We start from the raw sequence: 19,240 nt of genomic DNA on the forward strand, positions 1-19,240 counted from the left end.
CTGAATCTTAACACTAGTTTTTGTTTCTCGCCTGCACAGTCCCTTCAGTCTGAATATGTTCAGTACTAAAGCCTTGTTGCTTCGGTGAAAGCTGGACAATTCTTAAAATTCGGTTCTCTTCAAGAAGAGCAATGTTGTGGGGAAAACAACCCGCCCAAGGGGACGAGGCCTCTTCACAGACGATTAGAGCTAAAGACACCAAAATCTCTGAATTACCTAGAGACTTCAGTTACTGACTACTACGAATGCACTGAAGTTAAAACTTACGACTAGTACAATTTTGTGTATAGATGCAAGATTTTAAAATGGAGACTATTTCTAATGGATTTTAGCAATATATTTGTAATTATGGTTCTCGATGACAGTGTTATTATAATGTGTGTATATAAGTATATATATATATAAATATATATATAAATATATATTGAGTAAAATATTTTGTGTGTATATAAATATCTATAAATTGTGTAAACATAGGCTATATTTTGATTTAAGCTTCACTTTTTTAATCCCTCCAAAACTGTGTGTATTTTCAAATGTCTTGTTTTACATTTCAAACATTAGCCAGCACCCAGAGGAAGCAACGGGTGAAAACCACTTCTGTGTACACCTGGAGGGGAATGGGTTTGCTGATAAGTGACAGCCTGCCCCCCACACCTCAGCCTTGTGGGTTGCTGCATCTCAGAGGGTCCTTCAACTTCTGCAGCATGCAACAAGGTGTCAGAAGAGGGGAACTAAAAAATCTATGTGCCTATTTGGAAGCCTCCTGTTCATATCTCTTGAACCTGGCCGTGGAGAACAGAGCTGCTTGCTGATTTTATTTTCATGCACTGTGGCTACAGTATTACAAATAATTTTTAATAGTGGGAAGAAAGTTAATATCAGCCTCATTGCTTTGGCTTTGAAAATGCTAATGTTTGAAATGGACATTTTTTCAAAGGGATATAGAATGCCTATGAAGCAGGCCTGTTCTAGCATCCTTAATTAAGTGTCTTTTCCATGGAAAGGGAAAGTAATTTTTAAATAAATAATTAGTATGTTACCTTGTTAACATTTTCAGCCCAGTAATTTGTTCTGCAAAGATGTTCTGTTCTTTAGAGCCTTGCCTTTCTGCATTTTCCTTTTCTGTATAATTCAGTTCTAGAAACTGTACTGTATCAGAATGCAAAGCCAGGATGAAATATCCATCTATGTATAGTGACCAAAGTGTTTGTGCATACCACGGAAGACACGTACTGTCTGAATTTGTAATAGTTGCAAAGATTTTGTCGCTGCATATTTAGACATGGAGGCAGGAGTTGCACGTTTCCACTATGGATTTTAGATGCACTGTTAAAACTATGCCCCTCTTTGTGATTTACTCCTTCCATGTTCAGCCATGCTGTCGTACTTACTATACCGGTAAATGCTGTTGCTTTTCGCTAATGTCTCTTTCCCAATTCAATTTAATCACGAAACTATTTCAAACAATGCTATTGTAGGTCTTCACCATAACCCTTCAAAATTAGTTCTGAAATAACTGCAGTATTGTCAGTGTCTTTCAGAGTGCAATAATTGTGAAAGTGAAATGGTAACGGTCATTTCACTTACAATTCATATTATGTGAAGAAGAAACCACTGCACTCCTTGGTCATGTTCAAGCAATCACATCTCAGCTTAGTTGACCAAGATAAGAACAAAACTTTTGCATTCATAGGCAGCCCCATTTCTCATCTCTTCACAGTGCAAACAATCAAACCCACAAACCTCTAACCATAATTTCCTATTTCAGCCAAACCAGAAAATTTATGAGCAATAGTTTCAGAAGAAATTGGAATATTAAATCAAGGTTTGAAGTTGATTTAATTTCCTGGCTTGTTGCAAAGCTGGTAACTGCTGTTTTCCAGTTCTCTTATTTTAACCAAGATACGGTTGTCTAAACCAGGCCACCGCCCCAGGAATGTATTTTTTGGTCCTATCAAGGAGAGATAATTACTGATGAGTTTTTTTAAAAAAAAATAAATCATTATTTTGAAGGGAAATAGTCCTAATTATGATGGATAAATTCTTCTTGACGGAAGCTGGTTTAATCACTGAATTCAATATTTTTTTATCATATGTACATAAAATGTACTGTATATGAGTAAGCGATAGGCAGATTCTAAGGTAATTCTACCTCTCTAAAGTTTGACATGTATTTTGTTACTAGCTTAGTTACTAGAAAGATGTACTATTTTTGCAATGTAGAAATAATAAACGCTAATAGATAATAAAAGTAAAAATTATGCACAGCTTAATTTCTTTGTTTTAATGAGGTGCTGGTGCACCCAATACTTCAGTTTTGTGAAATGTATTTTGAGGTTCCCCTAGAATCTAAAACCACCTTCCCTCAAATTCAAGCCTTCCTTCATAGTAGCTGTTAATGTGGATTCTTTCTCTCTTGCAGCTCCTCACCCATCTCGCTGCTCTTTTCTTGAATGCTAGCCTTTCTTGTTCTGGTGGCAACCTTGTCTTAGGGACCCCTCGCAGTCTTCCTTTTCCTGGTCTTGCAATTGAGGCCAGCCTTATTTCTTCCCAACCATGGCCAACATCTCTCCTAAGGCATTCACATTTGTTTTAAACCATCCTCTCAATCTTGCTGTGCTAAAAAGACATGTCAGCATCACGTACAAAGGTGTCCCCTTGCTCTGTTAGCTGGAAGGTGTTTGGCAGACCTACCAGGAGGCAAACCATGAGCAAGTAGAGAGTGTTTCTTCATAGAGAATAGGAAAACCCTGTACAGTGGCACCTCGGGTTACAGACGCTTCAGGTTACAGACTCCGCTAACCCAGAAATAGTACCTTGGATAGTACCTGTTCAGGATGAGAACAGAAATCGTGCTCCGGCAGTGCGGTGGCAGCAGGAGGCCCCATTAGCTAAAGTGGTGCTTCAGGTTAAGAACAGTTTCAGGTTAAGAACAGACCTCCAGAACGAATTAAGTTCTTAACCCGAGGTACCACTGTATAAGCAAGGCCTGGGCAGTAGCTATCTGGCCTGAAATTAAGAAAGAAATGTTAGAAGTTCACACACATTTCCACTTCCACTTTTTACTGCTGAAGCGGAACAGACGTCAATCAGAACAAAAGCAAAATTTTGTAGTGTATATGCACGTTTATATGGAATTCCCAAACAATGCCCTTATCATTTCAGTCTGCTCATAGCAGCCCGGTTCGCATGACAGTATATGGCAAGCCATATTATGGCTTACCTTACCCCGATGATGTGGGTACCCAGAGAGCATCTTGAAGCCTCTTTGCTGCTTCTGCTCAGTCCTTTTTGCTTTCTCAACACACTGAGCTGTGTGGATGTGGGTGTAGATATTCTCCTAAAAGCATCTGCTTTACATTTTCTAGTGAAAATTAAGTCCCGTTTTTTCCTCCCCTGTAAAACATTTTATACCACTGAAATGATTTCTCGCCTGACATTTTCCTGCAGTTTAGCGCTATTCACACATCTAATAAAAGGATGCCACTTTTCTGGAAAGAGGTTGCTGTAACGTCGACCCTTCCATAGATGTTTTACTGCAAGTTGTTTCATGAACAGCACATGCCATGGCCTTCCTTCTCGGATTACCTTTTCGGAACAAATTCATCCAGTCTTGAGGAAGGAGGCCTCAAAGACTCTCAGACCCTGTCCAAGCTTTCCCAGGAGGAAAGTAGCGTGAGGGCTAGGGGCAGTTTCAAATGCTGCAGAGAGCTGCCCCAAAAGGCCTCGGGGGTGGGGGAGAGCTGCATGTTGGACCATCTTGATTTAGGTGTTTCAAACTCTGGGTTTAGCTGTTTTCCCCTATGTGGTCAGCTGACAGCATAGGTGCCATAAATGGCACACAGAGAGATCACAAATTCCTTGTGGCATATGCCGCAAGAAGCTGGAGAAACTACAGCTTGTGGTCTCCGGCGCTGGGTTGCTCCCTTGTTTGGTGTGATTTCCGCTTGAATCTGCTAAGGTATGTGATGCTGTACGTACAACTGCAGTATGTGCTGGAGTGACATGACAGTGTTTTTACGCTGTACAATGGTACTTCAGGTTACATACGCTTCAGGTTACAGACTCCGCTAACCCAGAAATAGTTCTTCAGGTTAAGAACTTTGCTTCAGGATGAGAACAGAAATCGTGCTCCAGCGGCGCAGCAGCAGCAGGAGGCCCCCATTAGCTAAAGTGATGCTTCAGGTTAACAGTTTCAGGTTAAGTACAGACCTCCGGAACGAATTAAGTACTTAACCTGAGGTACCACTGTATACCGCACTGTGATCCTCAGAGGAAAGGCAGTACCATATTTTCTGACCGTATAAGACGCACCACACAAGACGCACTGTATTTTTCAGCCATACAAGACGCATATAAGACCGTATAAGAGGCACCCGATCGTAAGACGCACCTAGTTTTAGAGAACAAGGAAAAAAAGTTCTCTCCCTCTCTACTCAGCGCCTCTCCAGCAAAGCGGGAAGAGAAACAGATAGGGCTCTGTTTCTCCTCCTGCTTCGCTGAAGGGGCGCTGCGCAGAGAGGGAAAGCGGCGCAGCGGCTCTCCAGCGAAGCGAAGACAGGAGAGCAAGAGGGATCGATCCCTCTTGCTCTCCTGGCTTCAGCGAAAGCAATGCAAAGCCTCTGGAGCACAGCGGTGCGCACCAATCCCTCTTGCTCTCCTGGCTTCCGGGATAGCCGCCCGAAGCCTGCATTCGCTCCCTAAGACACACACACATTTCCCCTTACTTTTTAGGAGGGGAAAAGCACATCTTACAGAGCGAAAGATATGGTATATAAATTTAATACTATAATCATGCCATTTCCACCACCCCCTCCCAAAAAGCAAACCTGATTGCACACTGCCTAAATGACCTTACTGAGTCAGACCACTGATGCATATATCTCAGTATTGTCCACACTGACTGACAGCTGCTCATCTGGCTTTAAGACGAGACGTTCCCAGCGCCACAGCCTTTCAGTGACTGCTAACTGCATTTCTTGCCCTTTCTGAAAGTGATCTCTTAAGAAAGGGAACACTTCTCTTTTTTTTTAACATGCAGAGAACAGGAATTGCTCTGCGAGGTTTTGTCTTTTGTTCCAAGTGCAGGCTGGCATCTTGGGAAGGGGAAGTTACGGAAGAAGAGAGGTGGCGGGAGTAGCACGTCAGACTGCCATTGCCAAGCTAGCACTTCACAGTTTCGATGGCGGCTGTGCTTTTGCACTCATTGCGGCTCTCGATATCTTTCCAAGGCGGCCCAGCAGGAAAAAAAATGTTGTGCCCGCCTTTTTGAAGTAGCAGACTTGAGGAGCCTGAACAAGAGAGCTGGCTTAGAGAGGCGGGTTCGAATCATGCTCCTCATTCCAGTGCAGTGTGGGGGCGTCAGGAGGTGGCTTTCAACTCCAAAAGCCGGGTGGGGGGGGAGAAGAAATTGCCGTTCCCATGCTTTGAGTAGCTTTTGTTTCTTTGAAATTGTTTTGCCCGCCCAGGGCCCATTCCTACTTTTTGCATGGCGAATGCATACAGCGTGGGGAGGCTGTAATCATGTCAGTCTTTGCAGTTGGATAAAGGCTAAGCCGCAGGGGTCAGCAAACTTTTTCAGCAGGGGGCTGGTCCACTGTCCCTCAGACCTTGTGGGGGGGCCAGACTATATTTGGAGGGGGAAATGAACGGATTTCTGTGCCCCACAAATAACCCAGAGATGCATTTTAAATAAAAGCACACATTCTACTCATGTAAAAACACTAGGCAGGCCCCACAAATAACCCAGAGATGCATTTTAAATAAAAGCACACCTTCTGCTCATGTAAAAACACTAGGCAGGCCCCACAAATAACCCAGAGATGCATTTTAAATAAAAGGACACATTCTACTCATGTAAAAACACGCTGATTCCTGGACCATCCGTGGGCCAGATTTAGAAGGCGACTGGGCCGGATTCGGCCCCCAGGCCTTAGTTTGCCTACCCATGGGCTAAGGTGTTTGATGGATCTGTGCAACTGGAAGCAAACATGCACCATTGGGCTTCCTGGTGCACGGCCGAAGCATGCACCCTTGATTTTTTTAAAAAATGTTTTTTTTATTATATACCATAAATTGTAAAAATGCAAGGAGGTGTGGCAGATGTTCACACACTACATATCCCCTTTGACATGTTTCAGCTGTTTTTACAGCAAAGAAACCTCTCCACTTTTATAGCATTTAGCTCGACAGACAACACTCCTATTATTTGCAGCTGATATCCAAGTCTAGCTTTGATTGTGTATGGACGGAGGTGTCCAATGATAGCGGCCATCAGTCACAGCCAGTGGTATATAGTCTGAAGCCTTAATTGTTACTATTTGCACACCAAAACTCTGGCTCCTCCAGATATTTGTTGGACTCCGACTCCCATCAGCCCCTGCCAGCATGGCTTCAAGGTCAGGATGATGGGAGTTGTAGTCCAACGACAGGTGGAAGGCCGCAACTTCCCCATCCCTGTCCTGAAACAGGTGAGGTAATACAGAGCAAGCGCTTCTTTAAGCATGTGCCGAGTGTTTTTTTCCTCTCCTCCAATGCCCACCCCCAGATACAGGACTGTTTGTAGGGAATCTACAGCAGATGGGGATGGATCACATTTTTTTAAAAAAAGATTCTAACAAAAGCAACCTGCTTTCTGGTAGAGAGAAGGCTGCGAGATAAACCTACCTTGCTGTTGTACTAGAGGTTTTCAACTTTGCAATTTTGGATTTTGTTTGCTTGTTTAACACACAGGAGCATACAGGCATCTGAAGGCAGCCCTGTGTAGGGAAGTTTTTAATGTTTAATTATGTTTTTGTATATGCTAGACACAGTGGCGTAGCGTGGGGGGTGCAGGGGGGGCCGGCCGCACCGGGCGCAACATCTGGGGGTTAGGGTTAGGGGGCGCAAATCCACGGGTTAGTAGGCGCAAATTACTTGCCTTGCCCCGGGTGCTGACAACCCACGCTACGCCACTGGCTAGACGCCACCCATAGTGGCTGGAGCAACCCAGTCAGATGCACGGGGTACAAATAACAAAATGATGATGATGATGAAAAAGAGTATGTACCCACCTGCTATCTGAACTGGGATGGCCTGCTTAGCTGCCTTTAGATTTTATCGCTTCAGTTTACTGCATGTGATCTTCATATAGGCTGCATTGATATAATACCGGTATATTTAAAGCACACACCCCCCCAAAAAAATACTGGGAACTGCCGTTTGTTAAGTGTGCTGGGAATCGTAGCCCTTGGAGGGGGGGGTTGAACTACAGTTCCCAGAGTGATTTGGGTGGGTGTTTTAAATGTATGGTGTGTACAGACAAAGCTTTGCATATGCTGCAAGATGTCAAATATAGAGTTCTCAAGTGATGTGCATTGCTGGGGAAACCCAGAGTACGGGGGAAACCTAGCTAGGTGGGCGGGGTATAAATATATTATTATTATTATTATTATTATTATTATTATTATTATTATTATTATTTATTGCATGTGTGAGCCGGTCCTCAAAAATATACAGAAGTGTTCACAAAATCTGTCCATAGATAGATAAAGAGAAGATGAATGAATGAAAATGCCTCGGTTTTAGAATGCTGCTTCTTGGGATATTTCATTCTTATCCACTATTTTGTTAATTTATTTAATAATTTACTTTCAAAATGCTGTCCTTCCATTGATGCAAGTTTGTATTAGCTGTACAGTCTTTTTAAGTTTAATAAATAATTTTGTTTATTTATGACAGTGGCATACAAGGGAATAGCAAAAGGGGGAAAAAGAGCAATAGAAAATCTCAGTAAAATATGCACAAAACAGAACAGCAGCATTTAAAAAAAAAAATCAGAGTTGACAAAACCTTACCAGTGGGTTCACGTTCTGTCTGGTCAAATGGATACATATTCTTTGCCTGGGAGCAAAAGAGCAGCAGGTGGCTATAGATTCTTGGAAGGGCCTTACAAAATGGGAGCATCACAATGAAGAAGCAGCATTATGATTTGTGCCTCCCCCCACCCCCAGAAAGAAAGAAAGAAAGAAAGAAAGAAAGAAAGAAAGAAAGAAAGAAAGGGAAGAGAGGATTTGGTTTTAATCCAGTTGTAAATCAGTGTTGGTAACTCTGAATTAGAGACAGAGCAATTTCAGCCCTCTCTGTTCCCGATTCTTCTCAAATCTTAAATCCGGTTCTCCACATTTCTGCAGCAATTTGCAATCCTCGTGAAAATTCTTCCGCGTGTTGTTGTCAATTTATCCCAATAAGCACATTTTTGTATGCGGCTTTGACTTACAGAGTCCAGATTTTTTGCAAGCAATTCCTCCTAAAAGAACACATTTTTGAATGTTATTTTCTCCAATATATTCATATTTATGCGTATTTTTTTACCTTACAAATATGCATTTTTGTAAACCGTACTTGGTTGGAGAACTGCATCATTTATTATTATTTTTGGATGAATGCGGAAGGCTGTGCTTCAGTTTTCGTATTACAGGTGTCCCCCCCCCCAATCTATGTGGGGGGTTACATTCCAGGAGCTCATACGCATAAGTGAACTTGCATAAAGTGGGGAGCACCCTCTGAAAAACCTCTTAAAAGCCTCTAAACACCTGTTTCTTCCTGCTGTCCAGCTCTCTCTCCACACAACTCCCTCTCCAACTAGAGTCAAAGCTCTGGGGCCGGCTGGACGCTGGACGATGCACGGAAAAGCATCTGTGCAGCTACTGCTGCGCTACTCCGAGTGTTTGCTGCTAGACGGGGAGCCGAGCAGCCTAAACAAAGCCCCACTGTGCCTCAGGTCTCTTTGGGGCTTCCTCCGCCCTCACTGACATCTTCTCCAGGCTCTGAGGAGATCTCCAGAGCTCTCCTTCCACTTCCTGGTTTGTTGTTGTTTAGTTGTTTAGTCGTGTCTGACTCTTCGTGACCCCATGGACCAGAGCACTCCAGGCACTCCTGTCTTCCACTGCCTCCCGCAGCTTGGTCAAACTCATGCTGGTAGCTTCGAGAACATTGTCCAACCATCTCATCCTCTGTCATCCCCTTCTCCCTGTGCCCTCAATCTTTCCCAGCAACAGGGACTTTTCCAGGGAGTCTTCTCTTCTCATGAGGTGGCCAAAGTATTGGAGTCTTAGCTTCAGGATCTGTCCTTCCAGTGAGTGCTCAGGGCTGCTTTCCTTCAGAATGGATAGGTTTGATTTTCTTGCAGTCCACGGGACCCTCAAGAGTCTCCTCCAGCACCATAATTCAAAAGCATCAATTCTTCGGCGATCAGCCTTCTTTATGGTCCAGCTCTCACTTCCAAACATCACTACTGGGGAAACCACAGCTTTAACTATATGGAGCTTTGATGGCAAGGTGATGTCTCTGCTTTTTAAGATGCTGTCTAGGTTTGCCATTGCTTTTCTCCCAAGAAGCAGGCGTCTTTTAATTTTGTGACTGCTGTTCCCATCTGCAGTGATCATGGAGCCCAAGAAGGTAGAATCTCTCACTGCCTCCATTTCTTCCCCTTCTATTTGCCAGGAGGTGATGGGACCAGTGACCATGATCTTCCTTTTTTTGATGTACCGTTCTATTTATTTATTTAATTATTTCCTGGCAAAGCATGCATGCGCGGCTGCGCACGAGTCGGTGGGGGGTGCCTGCATTTCAGAAACTGCGGATTGGGTCGATTTGGCTTTGAAATGTGACCCGAGTCGCCTTTTTGTCCTCCGTACAGTCTCTGAATAGGTATGTATCTCCCCAGGTGCATTGAAACACACATCCAGAAACAGGTGCATTGAAACAGGCTCATCTCAGCTATCTGCCAATCTCCCATTCCCACCACCCTTCTGAGTAATACCCCTCCCCACCTTCTCACTATATAGAAGGGTCTGGCAAATTCTGTTTCAGTGTATCTGAAGAAGTGTGCGTGCACACGAAAGCTCATACCAAGAACTAACTTAGTTGGTCTTTAAGGTGCTACTGGAAGGATTTTTTTTATTTTGACTATGGCAGACCAACACGGCTACCTATCTGTAACTGAAACAACATCCAGAAAGTATAAGGTGTCTGGAATTCGCATCAGCTACACGCCTAGCAGACAACTTCTTGGGCGTAGCAGCATTTATGTTGGGGGGGGGGCGCCCGCTTGTCCTCATCCTCCGTCTGGCTCCGTCTAGCAGATTCGGAACGAAACATCTCCACAACAATTGTTTTAAATGACTTTCTGTTGACCTCAAGCTCTCGGGGAAAAATCTGTCAAAATCTTCAATGGTTTCAAAACTAGGGAATTAAATAAAAATAATAACATCGTTGACTGAGGCCCGAGGGCTTTCCGCAGTATAAATAGCCTGTGGGGAATTTCCAGTCGTTTCTAGACAGGCCTCGCAGGGGCGCACTCTCAGGAGAGAAGGCCAAGAACTATGAGAAGCTTCTAGAAGCTGAGCTACCTGTGATGCGATTGGTCGGTTTGCGGAAGCCACACCTATCGCTCTGCCGGTTGCGTCTCTCGAACGCGCCACAACACCATCCAAGTGACCTCCGTGAGCGCTTTCAAATATTCTGATCATTCCTACTTTTGGCTAAGTGTTTTATTTATTTACTTACTTGATTTAGGGGGAGCAGTTCCCGCCCCCCTGACCAAGCCCATGGGAAACTTCCACCTTGTTAGATTGGGGCATTTTGGTGCACCCACCTTGGACATTTTCAGGCAGGGAGATCACTTTGTGCGTGGTAATGACAGCTTTCAATATAAGGACAGCACCTGCCCCCTCCCTCTCTTAGGAAAAGCCATGTACTGCATCCCTCCTATTTTGTACCTTTCTCAACTCCGTTGCCACGATGCTTTGCGTTCACAAGGACAGGTTTCCGGAGGTGGGGGAACCCTATGGCGAAAATACACTAGAGAATCGGCACAGTAATATGATGAAGACACTGTTGCCAAGGAGCAGAATGTTTTAAGCAAGAGCGTGGTTTTTTCCTCCCCATATTGCAACTAAAGATTTGATCTAAAATTAGATTTTTTTGATTTTTTTAAAAAAGGGGGAAAGGAGGAAATAAACCAACCACATCCTCACGGGGGGGGGGGGCGTCGGAGGAAATGGAAGTAAATGTGAGCAAAGGAATTTCTTCTCCATCCTGGAAATCAGTGCTGCGGGAGAGGTCCAGGAAGAGACCAGAGGGGTGTGATTTGAGAACTCCAGTGGGTGGCGATGGAGGCAGGGGGAGAGAGATCTGGGAGAGAGATCTGGGAGAGAGATCTGTCTCTGTAATTGCAGGCTTTTCAGTGCAAGCTAGGTTCTTTCTTTTTCTTTCCCCCCTCCCCTCCCCTCTCTCCCCCTCTCTCCTGCTCTCGCAAGCCTGAAACCTGCTGAATAATTCATAAACATGAGAAGCGCCGAATTTCCCCAGGCTGATAATACAGTGTGCATGCTGTAAAGCGAGAGAAGATGCTCCAGGTCTTCGGATGAGCTGCTGCCGCTCTTGAGGCCATTGCCCAGAGGGTGCTGGGACTCCTGGTATTTCCACAGCTGAGGTTTCTTTTTTTTTCTGCCTTGCTTCCTTCCTTGCTCGCCTGCCTGTCTTTGGGCACTCGTTGCTGCCTGCACTCGACCAGGAGAATCTAACTTTGCTGCAGTCATGGAGATTTGGATGCAAGCTCTGGATTTCGCCCTCCTTCTGCTTGCCTGGCTTGCAAACACCAGCCTTGGATCCATCAGCAAGCTTGTTCTTTCGTGATCTGGCATACTTGCAGCCTCCTCTGTGTAGAAATATGGTGAAGAAGACTCACGTATCCCTTCTTTCACCTCTGCCAACAACTGACTCTGGAGACCTGGCACGATCGGAGAAGTTGGTGTTTATCCATGGGAGCCAGTCTTGCTCTCTGCCTGTTTTGGAGATCGCCGTCTACATTCTGGGACGTCATGTATGTTTGGTACTTTTGTGACGATCTGCTTTGGCTCCTGCTGTGTTCTGCCTGGTCTAGGAGATTTTCCTGGATTTCTTCCTGGCTCAGCTTAGCCTTCTCCAGAACTGAGCAGTGCTGAGGTTGGTCTGGAGCGCCTCACTGGTGCGCCACACAATGCCCAATATCTCCTTCTCCTCTTCTTCTTCCTCCTCCTCCTGGAGCTCTAGATCCTTGCAACAGCTGCTTTGCGAAGAAGACTCCTTGGGGACGAGGATCTCTTTGTCTCTCTTCTACTTGCTGCTAGCCATCTACGGGACCATATCCAACATCATGGTCATCTACCTGGTCTTCACCTTCAGGAAGCTACGCACCACCAGCAACGCTTTCATTGTCAATGGTTGCGTTGCGGACCTGAGTGTCTGTGGCCTTTGGATGCCGCAAGAAGCGGTGCAGGGGCTGCTCCCTTCTGGGTCCCCGACAGTGCGGTCAGAAGGGTACCGGTTGCTCCGTGCTGGGCTGGTGGGCCTTGGGCTCATCGTCTCACTGCTCTCCCACCTGCTGGTGGCCCTCAACCGCTATGTCCTCATCACCAAGCCGCCCATCACGTACCAGGCTGTTTACCAGAGGAAGCACACGGCCTGGATGATCAGCTTGTCCTGGGGGCTGGCCCTCCTCCTCGCCTCCGTCCCCCCAGGACTGCAGATGTGGCAACCCAGCCGACAGGAGTCTCAAAATGGCACCAGTACCAAGAGCTCAAACTACGTGGGCCTTCTGGTAGCCCTGGCTGTCCTCATCCAGACAGTCCTCCTGCTCCACTGCTACATGGGGATTGTCAGGAGGGTGAGGGGCAGCGTCAAGCGCGTCAGCGTCCTCAACTTCCACCTGCTCCAGCAGCTCCCCTTCCCAGCAGCCCCGGGGGCTCCCCGCCGGGCCCGGCGCCTCAGCAGCATCTCTGTCTTGCTTCTCTGCCTCGCGTTCCTCCTGGCCACACAGCCTTTGGTGTGGGTCAGCTTGCTGGGCTTTTTCGTCTGGCCCATGCCCCGGGGGCTGCAGATCGCCAGCTGGCTGCTCTTCTGCTCTCTCTCGGCCTTCAACCCGCTGCTCTATACGTGGAAGAACGAGGAGTTCCGCCGCTGTGCCCGCTTAGTGCTACCCGGAGGGGAAAACCCGGCGGTGGCGGTAGCTGCCGCAGCGGCCACTACCGCCCTCCCCACAGTGTCTCTTCCCTCGCAGGAGCCATCGCAGCTGGGGACCAAAGTGGAAAGTCTAGGCAGCTTAGTGCTTCACTGACACCCCCCCTAAATTCGCACGCTCTTAGGTGAAAAGGTGTTGGGAGACGTTAGCCTTGGACTCAGGCAGGGGTCAGCAAAGTTTTTGTGGTTCACGGTCCCGCAGATGCCGCAGTGGGCTGGAGTGTGTGTGTGTGCATGCATGCACGCTCAAATGATATTTCCGGCACTACTTCCTGCATGGAGGAGGCGTGCAAAGCTTCCCATTGGCTGCAGGAGCTTCCTGCAGCCAATGGGAAGCCGGCCAGCATTGTGAAAGGCGGTCCCAGCTCTGCTCTGGTGTGTGGCACACGGGAGCTGACAAAGCGGGCAGCGCGGGTCCCCGAGGGGGCTGTGGGGGTCCATGGGCTGATTAAATGACCCCCATGGGCTGCTTGTGACCCATGGGCCTTAGGTTGCTGACCCCTGAACTCAGGTATCGCATGTGGGCCATTGTCAGCAGGTGGACATGTTGTCCTTTACGGAGGTTGCTTCCAGATAACCTGCTTAGCCATCATTTACGTTGATTCGTTTGCGCAAAGTCCACAGGGAGGTTAGATGATGCTAGCTATTTATTGTCTGTTCTGATTGGTTTGCAGTGAGGTCAGGTGACCTCATGCTGGGCAAGTGTCACGGCAAACTTTCTGGTGCCACTTTCCTCATGGCAAAAAAAAGTTCCCTTTGGGAGAGCAAGTGGTTTAGTTGCTCAATATCCATTTTTAATGGTACAACCTGAATTTGCCTGGACGGGACGAAATCCCATCTGAAAATAGCAACAGTCTGGAAGAGCCCTTATTAGATTTCCCCCCCCCCCCAGAAATGGGAAGTCTGGATTAAACAGGGTATGGCCGGGGGCGGGGAGGAGGATACAACTGAGGCTGCATGCACGAAGAACGGCAATCCCATAATAAGCAGCCATCTGGAAGCACCCACCAAATGACTCACTGAACTGCACAGTACTCCACTCCCTACGGAGAGGCTTTTAAAAAATAAAATAATGCACAGACACTTGTCAGCTTTAAAATATATATATTTGTATCAAATCTCTTTCGCACTTTGTGGAGTTTTTCAGAAAAAACTCAGTGCAGTCAAGCGGATGAAAAGGTCTGATTATATACCTCAATTTTTGGCCTCTCCGTGTCTTCACTGTTTCGCCTGAACGTTTTGCATTCCTTCTTGGCTTTTACAAACTGCCAACGGAGGAGACTGGCTTGAAAAGGAGAGATTGCCTTAGCCGATGGATAAGGAGCACACGGTGGCCACGGATAAGATGCAAAGGATGCATCTGAAAGATTTCGGAAAACAGGGGGAAAGACTTTCCGTCTGAGCCATTGGAAACCTATCACCAGAGGCAGACAAGGCTTCACTCCTTAGAGAATCTCGGGCATTAAGACTCCTGGAAACTGTGGTTTCTTAAGGATGCTGGGCTATGTAGTTCTGTGAGAGGCAAACTACAGTTCCCATGATTATTTGGGGATGTTTTTTAAATGTACGCTGGTGCTGTCTTTCTGCTTGGTTTACGAACAGTGGACTTTTTTTTGGCACACCCAAGGCAGAAGTAATCTACCCCTCAGTTCGTAATTATCCAAAGCAAGTGAGCTAGGGCAAATATCTCCCTTTTTTAGGGTTGAGAACTCCCCATGATGAGAAACGACGGCAGAGAGCACAGAGGGGGGAGTTAAAGCAGCTGCTGTGAGGTCCTAAATTCTCCAACCGAACAGCTCACTGGGCAACCTGTGGGCAAGTAGCCATTTTGGGTTGTATCTGACTCTACGTAGGATAGACCCAACTGGAATGAACGAACTGAAGTGAGTCATGCCCATTAATTTCAATGGGTCGACTGGGGATGGCTAGTGTTGAATGAACCCCTACAATCTTAGCCTACCTCATGAAAGGGGTTGTGTGTGTGTGACAGGTGCCCTTAGGGCATGAGGAAAAGGCAACAGTGAACATAGAGGTTCTGTTCATAGGTTAGGAGAGGAGAATCTCTCCTATGGCCCCATCAGTGGAAGTAAAGGTTCCCAGTCTCATGGGCAGTGGCTCAACCCTAGGAATTGGGTGGGGTGGGGGGTTCAGTCTAATTTGCATTTAAAGGTGAAGCTTCCCTCGTTCGCACTTCCCAGTACAATAAGTGGACCAAAGCACTTCTCTGAATTCTCCAGTGGTGTTTTCCAGGCAAATAATGTGTACTAAAATGCATATATTATGGAGAAATGTACTTAAAGATGCATATATTGATGACAATGGCATATCTCCTTCCTAAATCATTACGTTAGAGGGAAACGGCTTGCCGGAAAAGGTATATATAGTAAATAAAATTGCATACAAACTTGTGTTAGGAGAAATTCCCCTAAGAACGTGGGTGAATTTTCATGACGACTTTTTTAAAAAAAAAATCACAAACTAATATGTTTTCATATTTAGCGTTGTAAAAATCATACAAAATCCAATGAAAATAATATTTTTAAAAGACTAAAAAGAAAAGAAATGTGGAGAACTGAGCTCAAGATTGAAAAAATGAGAAACAGAAAAATCAAAATGGACTCTTTCCTCATCCCTGATGTCCCTGAATTCAGTCATTTACTTCCAGCCATTTTATGGAACGGCAGCCATTTTTTAATGGGCAGGAAAACCAAAGCACTGCCATATCCTGAAGCTGTTGACCCTAAACATTGCCAGACTTCAGCACTCACTATTCCTGACCATGCTAGCGAAGGCTGATTGGAGTTGGGCGTCCGAACCATTGAGAAACCACCATGTTGGGGAAGGCCGCTGTAATGTTACAGTCATGTTTGCAAGCACTGTCCCAGGCTTGCACAAATATATGCTGTAGTAATGATGAAACCCCTACTGCTAGCTGGCTTTCTTGTGGAGATCTTGGAAGGAATGGAGCTGTGTGGCCAATACACTCTTGGTCCCTGGATCACAGGAGAGAGAGAACAGAGTGGCTTCTGACTGAGTCTATGAACGTTGACCAAACTTGGTCTACATTACATTGGTTGTGGTAGCTACCATGTTCTCCAGATGTTCCTGGACTCCAGCTCCTGCCAGCCCCAAGCCAGCATGGCCAGAGGCCAAAGATAATGAGAGTTGTAGTCCAACAACATCTGGAGAGTACAGTATTGCCTACTCTTAATAAAGGTAAAAAGGTAAAGGACCCCTGGACGGTTAAGTCCAGTCAAAGGCGACTCTGGGGTTGTGGAGCTCATTTCGCTTTCAGGCCAAGGGAGCCGGTGTTTGTCCGCAGACAGCTTTCCAGGTCATGTGGCCAGCATGACTGAACCGCTTCTGGCGCAACAGAACACCGTGACAGAAACCAGAGTGCACGGAAACACAGTTTACCTTCCCACCACAGCAGTACCTATTTATCTACTTGCACTGGTATGCTTTCGAACTGCTAGGTTGGCAGGAGCTGGGACAGAGCAACGAGAGCTCACCCCGTCGCAGGGATTTGAACCGCCGACCTTCTGATCAGCAAGCTCAAGAAGCTCAGTGGTTTAGACCACAGCGCCACCCGCATCCCTTTACCTACTGCTAATAGTATACGTTGATGCAGGTTTCTACAGAACATTTTCCCTGGCACTGAGCCAAGATGGGATGGCCATCTGGCCCCTTCCATCCTATGACTCAGTGAACAATCTCCTTGAATAAGGTGGGAGAACTATTTTTACAGGTACAGATTTACCAGCTCTACCTATGAACAAAAGCAGGTTTCATCTTTCCTAATATGGAATTTTGCAGCCCGCTTGAACGTTGCTCTCTCTCTCCCCAGAATGCAGAGGCTGATGACAGCTGACAGTGGGTAGGCTGCTAAGTTAAGCCTCCAAGGGGGCACGATGTGAGCTAGTACTGAACACATGTCATTGTTTGTGCTGCTGCAGCAGATCTAAAAGGCAGAATTAATGCGCTGGGTACAAGGCTGTGCTCCCATGCTTTCCATGGGAAGGATTTGGGAGGGTCCAGCTTTGTGATTAGGCAAAGCCATTATAGGATATACTGCAGCCATCGAGATGCTTTTTAATATATTGTTTTCGTATTTATTTTTAGGGCACAATATATCACCATAACAGTTAGAATTCCATATATATTTACCTAATATTGATATTAGGGAAGCAGGTGGCGCTGTGGGTTAAACCACAGAGTCTAGGACTTGCCGATCAGAAGGTCAGTGGTTCGAATCCCCATGACGGGGTGAGCTCCCGTTGCTCGGTCCCTGCTCCTGCCAACCTAGCAGTTTGAAAGCACTACGTCAAAGTGCAAGTAGATAAATAGGTACCGCTCCGGCGGGAAGGTAAACGGCGTTTCCATGTGCTGCTCTGGTTCGCCAGAAGCGGCTTAGTCATGCTGGCCACATGACCTGGAAGCTGTACACCGGCTCCCTCGGCCAATAAAGCAAGATGAGTGCCGCAACCCCAGAATCAGTCATGACTAGACATAATAGTCAAGGGTCCCTTTACCCCTTTACCTTTAATATTGATATTATCAAAATAGATGTATTATTATTTCTAATGCACTTCTATAACTATCATTTCCCCCCTCCCCCCTCAACCTACTGTATTTTATATAAATGAGTTCCAAACTTCATTATACTTGGTCATGAAACGTCTCCATCTATAAGCAATCCGCCTTGAGTCCATTGAATAAATGGAGCTGTACATTTATTGTCCCAGCATAGCAGTATCAGTCTTTTGGCCATAGTGAGGGCACAGAGATATGTAGCCCCGTTGTCAAATTCCCTATAGCTCAAAAGAATATTATCCTTTTAAAATGTTTGCCTTTTTTCGCACAGAGGCAGAGAGTCTTCAAGGCTTGGGAGAACCCTGTCTTGTATTGTGTTGCAATATTGCAGCGATAACACTTAATTTTGCAATTAATACGTTTCATTCTACTGCATTGCCGTTCCAACCTAATTGCCAACTTAATCTCAGAGCAATTTCAAAAACCATGGCACTCAAATAAAGTATTTGGAGACTCGGGATCTCTGGGTGCTTTTTAAGGGTGAATGGAGAGTAGGACAGGCAAATATTCAGATATATTCTGCTTGATTCACACTTTCTAGGCACAGGGGTAAGTGGTTCTCCCGTTGTCCTGCTCCTTTCCCAGGGAAAACCCACTCTTTAGTGATAAATTGGAACAAATGGCAATCCATAGGAAACCCGAATTGCCGTTTGCTCCGATTGAGCACTTAAGAGCAGTTTTCCCCCGAGGTAAGCAGCGGCGCAAGAGGAACTGTAGATAGGCACAAAGAGTGAGCAGGGGGAAAGGGGTGTTCAGAGGCTTTTCAGAGGGTGCTCTCCACTTTACGCAATTTCATTTATGGGGTGGGCAATATAACCCCATGTAAGTGAGGCAACACCTATATTCAAAGGTGTTGATATCCATGATTGCCTTTTAATAGCCTGTTACTTTGACATAAACTAGAAAGAGGTGCTTCCAAGCTTCTCCAGGTGATTTTCTTGAGCATCCATCCAGATTTTCTTGCATAAAGCTTGCACAGAGGTTAGATAGTGTGCAGTCTATATAGAGCAATCATTCTGATTTGTTTCGGGGTGGTATTTACATGACCATGGCTACTCATCTTGATTTGCTTGCATGGAAGTTTTGCACTTTCCCATTATAGTTGTACCTTGGATCCCGAACGCCTTGCAAGTCGAACATTTTGACTCCTGAAGGCCACAAACCCAGAAGTGAGTGTTCCGGTTTGCGAACGTTCTTTGGAACCCGAACGCCTGATGTTGCTTCCGCGGCTTCCGATTGGCTGCAGGAGTTTCCTGCAGCCAATCAGAAGCTGCGCCTTGGTTTTGGAAGTCAAACGGACTTCCGGAACAGATTCTGTTCGACTTCCGAGGTATGACTGTAATTGGTTGGTTAGCCCACAGTTTTTTAGTCTATATTTCCCTGTCACTTTCCTAACTGCAAAAGAAATGTGTTGCTTCTTTTGAAGTTGATTTGTTGTGCCAGAGCATTTCAACTGCGCAAACCTAAATTTCCAGTGTGCAACTGAATCCTTTCTGCAAAACATTGACAGTCTGGAGGCGACTCCAGATGCAGAAATAGTGGGGAGCACTGCATCCTTCACCTTGCCTTGGGAAATGTACAGTACATCTAAAGGTTTTCCTTT

At 45.9% G+C, this 19,240-nt stretch overlaps 2 protein-coding genes across 8 annotated transcripts in view; both read left to right on the plus strand.

Moving 5' to 3' along the window:
- CDC14A (cell division cycle 14A) overlaps positions 1 to 19,240 on the plus strand; it is a 99,248-nt gene that overhangs the window by 60,815 nt on the left and 19,193 nt on the right. For 2 of the 7 annotated variants that reach the window (XM_082227871.1, XM_082227876.1), the window contains one exon: positions 40 to 2,270. The exons of the other annotated variants lie outside the window; for them this stretch is intronic. In XM_082227871.1, coding sequence (XP_082083997.1) covers positions 40 to 69 — 30 coding nt within the window. In that variant the 3' untranslated portion in view covers positions 70 to 2,270. Of the gene's footprint in view, positions 1 to 39; positions 2,271 to 19,240 lie in introns of those variants that run through there. 7 annotated transcript variants of the gene reach the window in all.
- On the plus strand, positions 11,200 to 17,260 carry GPR88 (G protein-coupled receptor 88). Its single transcript, XM_082227969.1, has one exon. The coding sequence runs from the start codon at positions 12,026 to 12,028 to the stop codon at positions 13,139 to 13,141; it is 1,116 nt and encodes a 371-aa protein (XP_082084095.1). The 5' UTR covers positions 11,200 to 12,025; the 3' UTR covers positions 13,142 to 17,260.

The sequence above is a fragment of the Podarcis vaucheri genome (assembly GCF_965113315.1).
Source record: "Podarcis vaucheri genome assembly, chromosome: 6".
Classification (NCBI taxonomy): domain Eukaryota; kingdom Metazoa; phylum Chordata; class Lepidosauria; order Squamata; family Lacertidae; genus Podarcis; species Podarcis vaucheri.

Bases quoted from the DNA above. Each gene is read 5' to 3' on its own strand.
- GPR88 (XM_082227969.1), top strand. From the start codon at position 12,026: ATGCCCAATATCTCCTTCTCCTCTTCTTCTTCCTCCTCCTCCTGGAGC.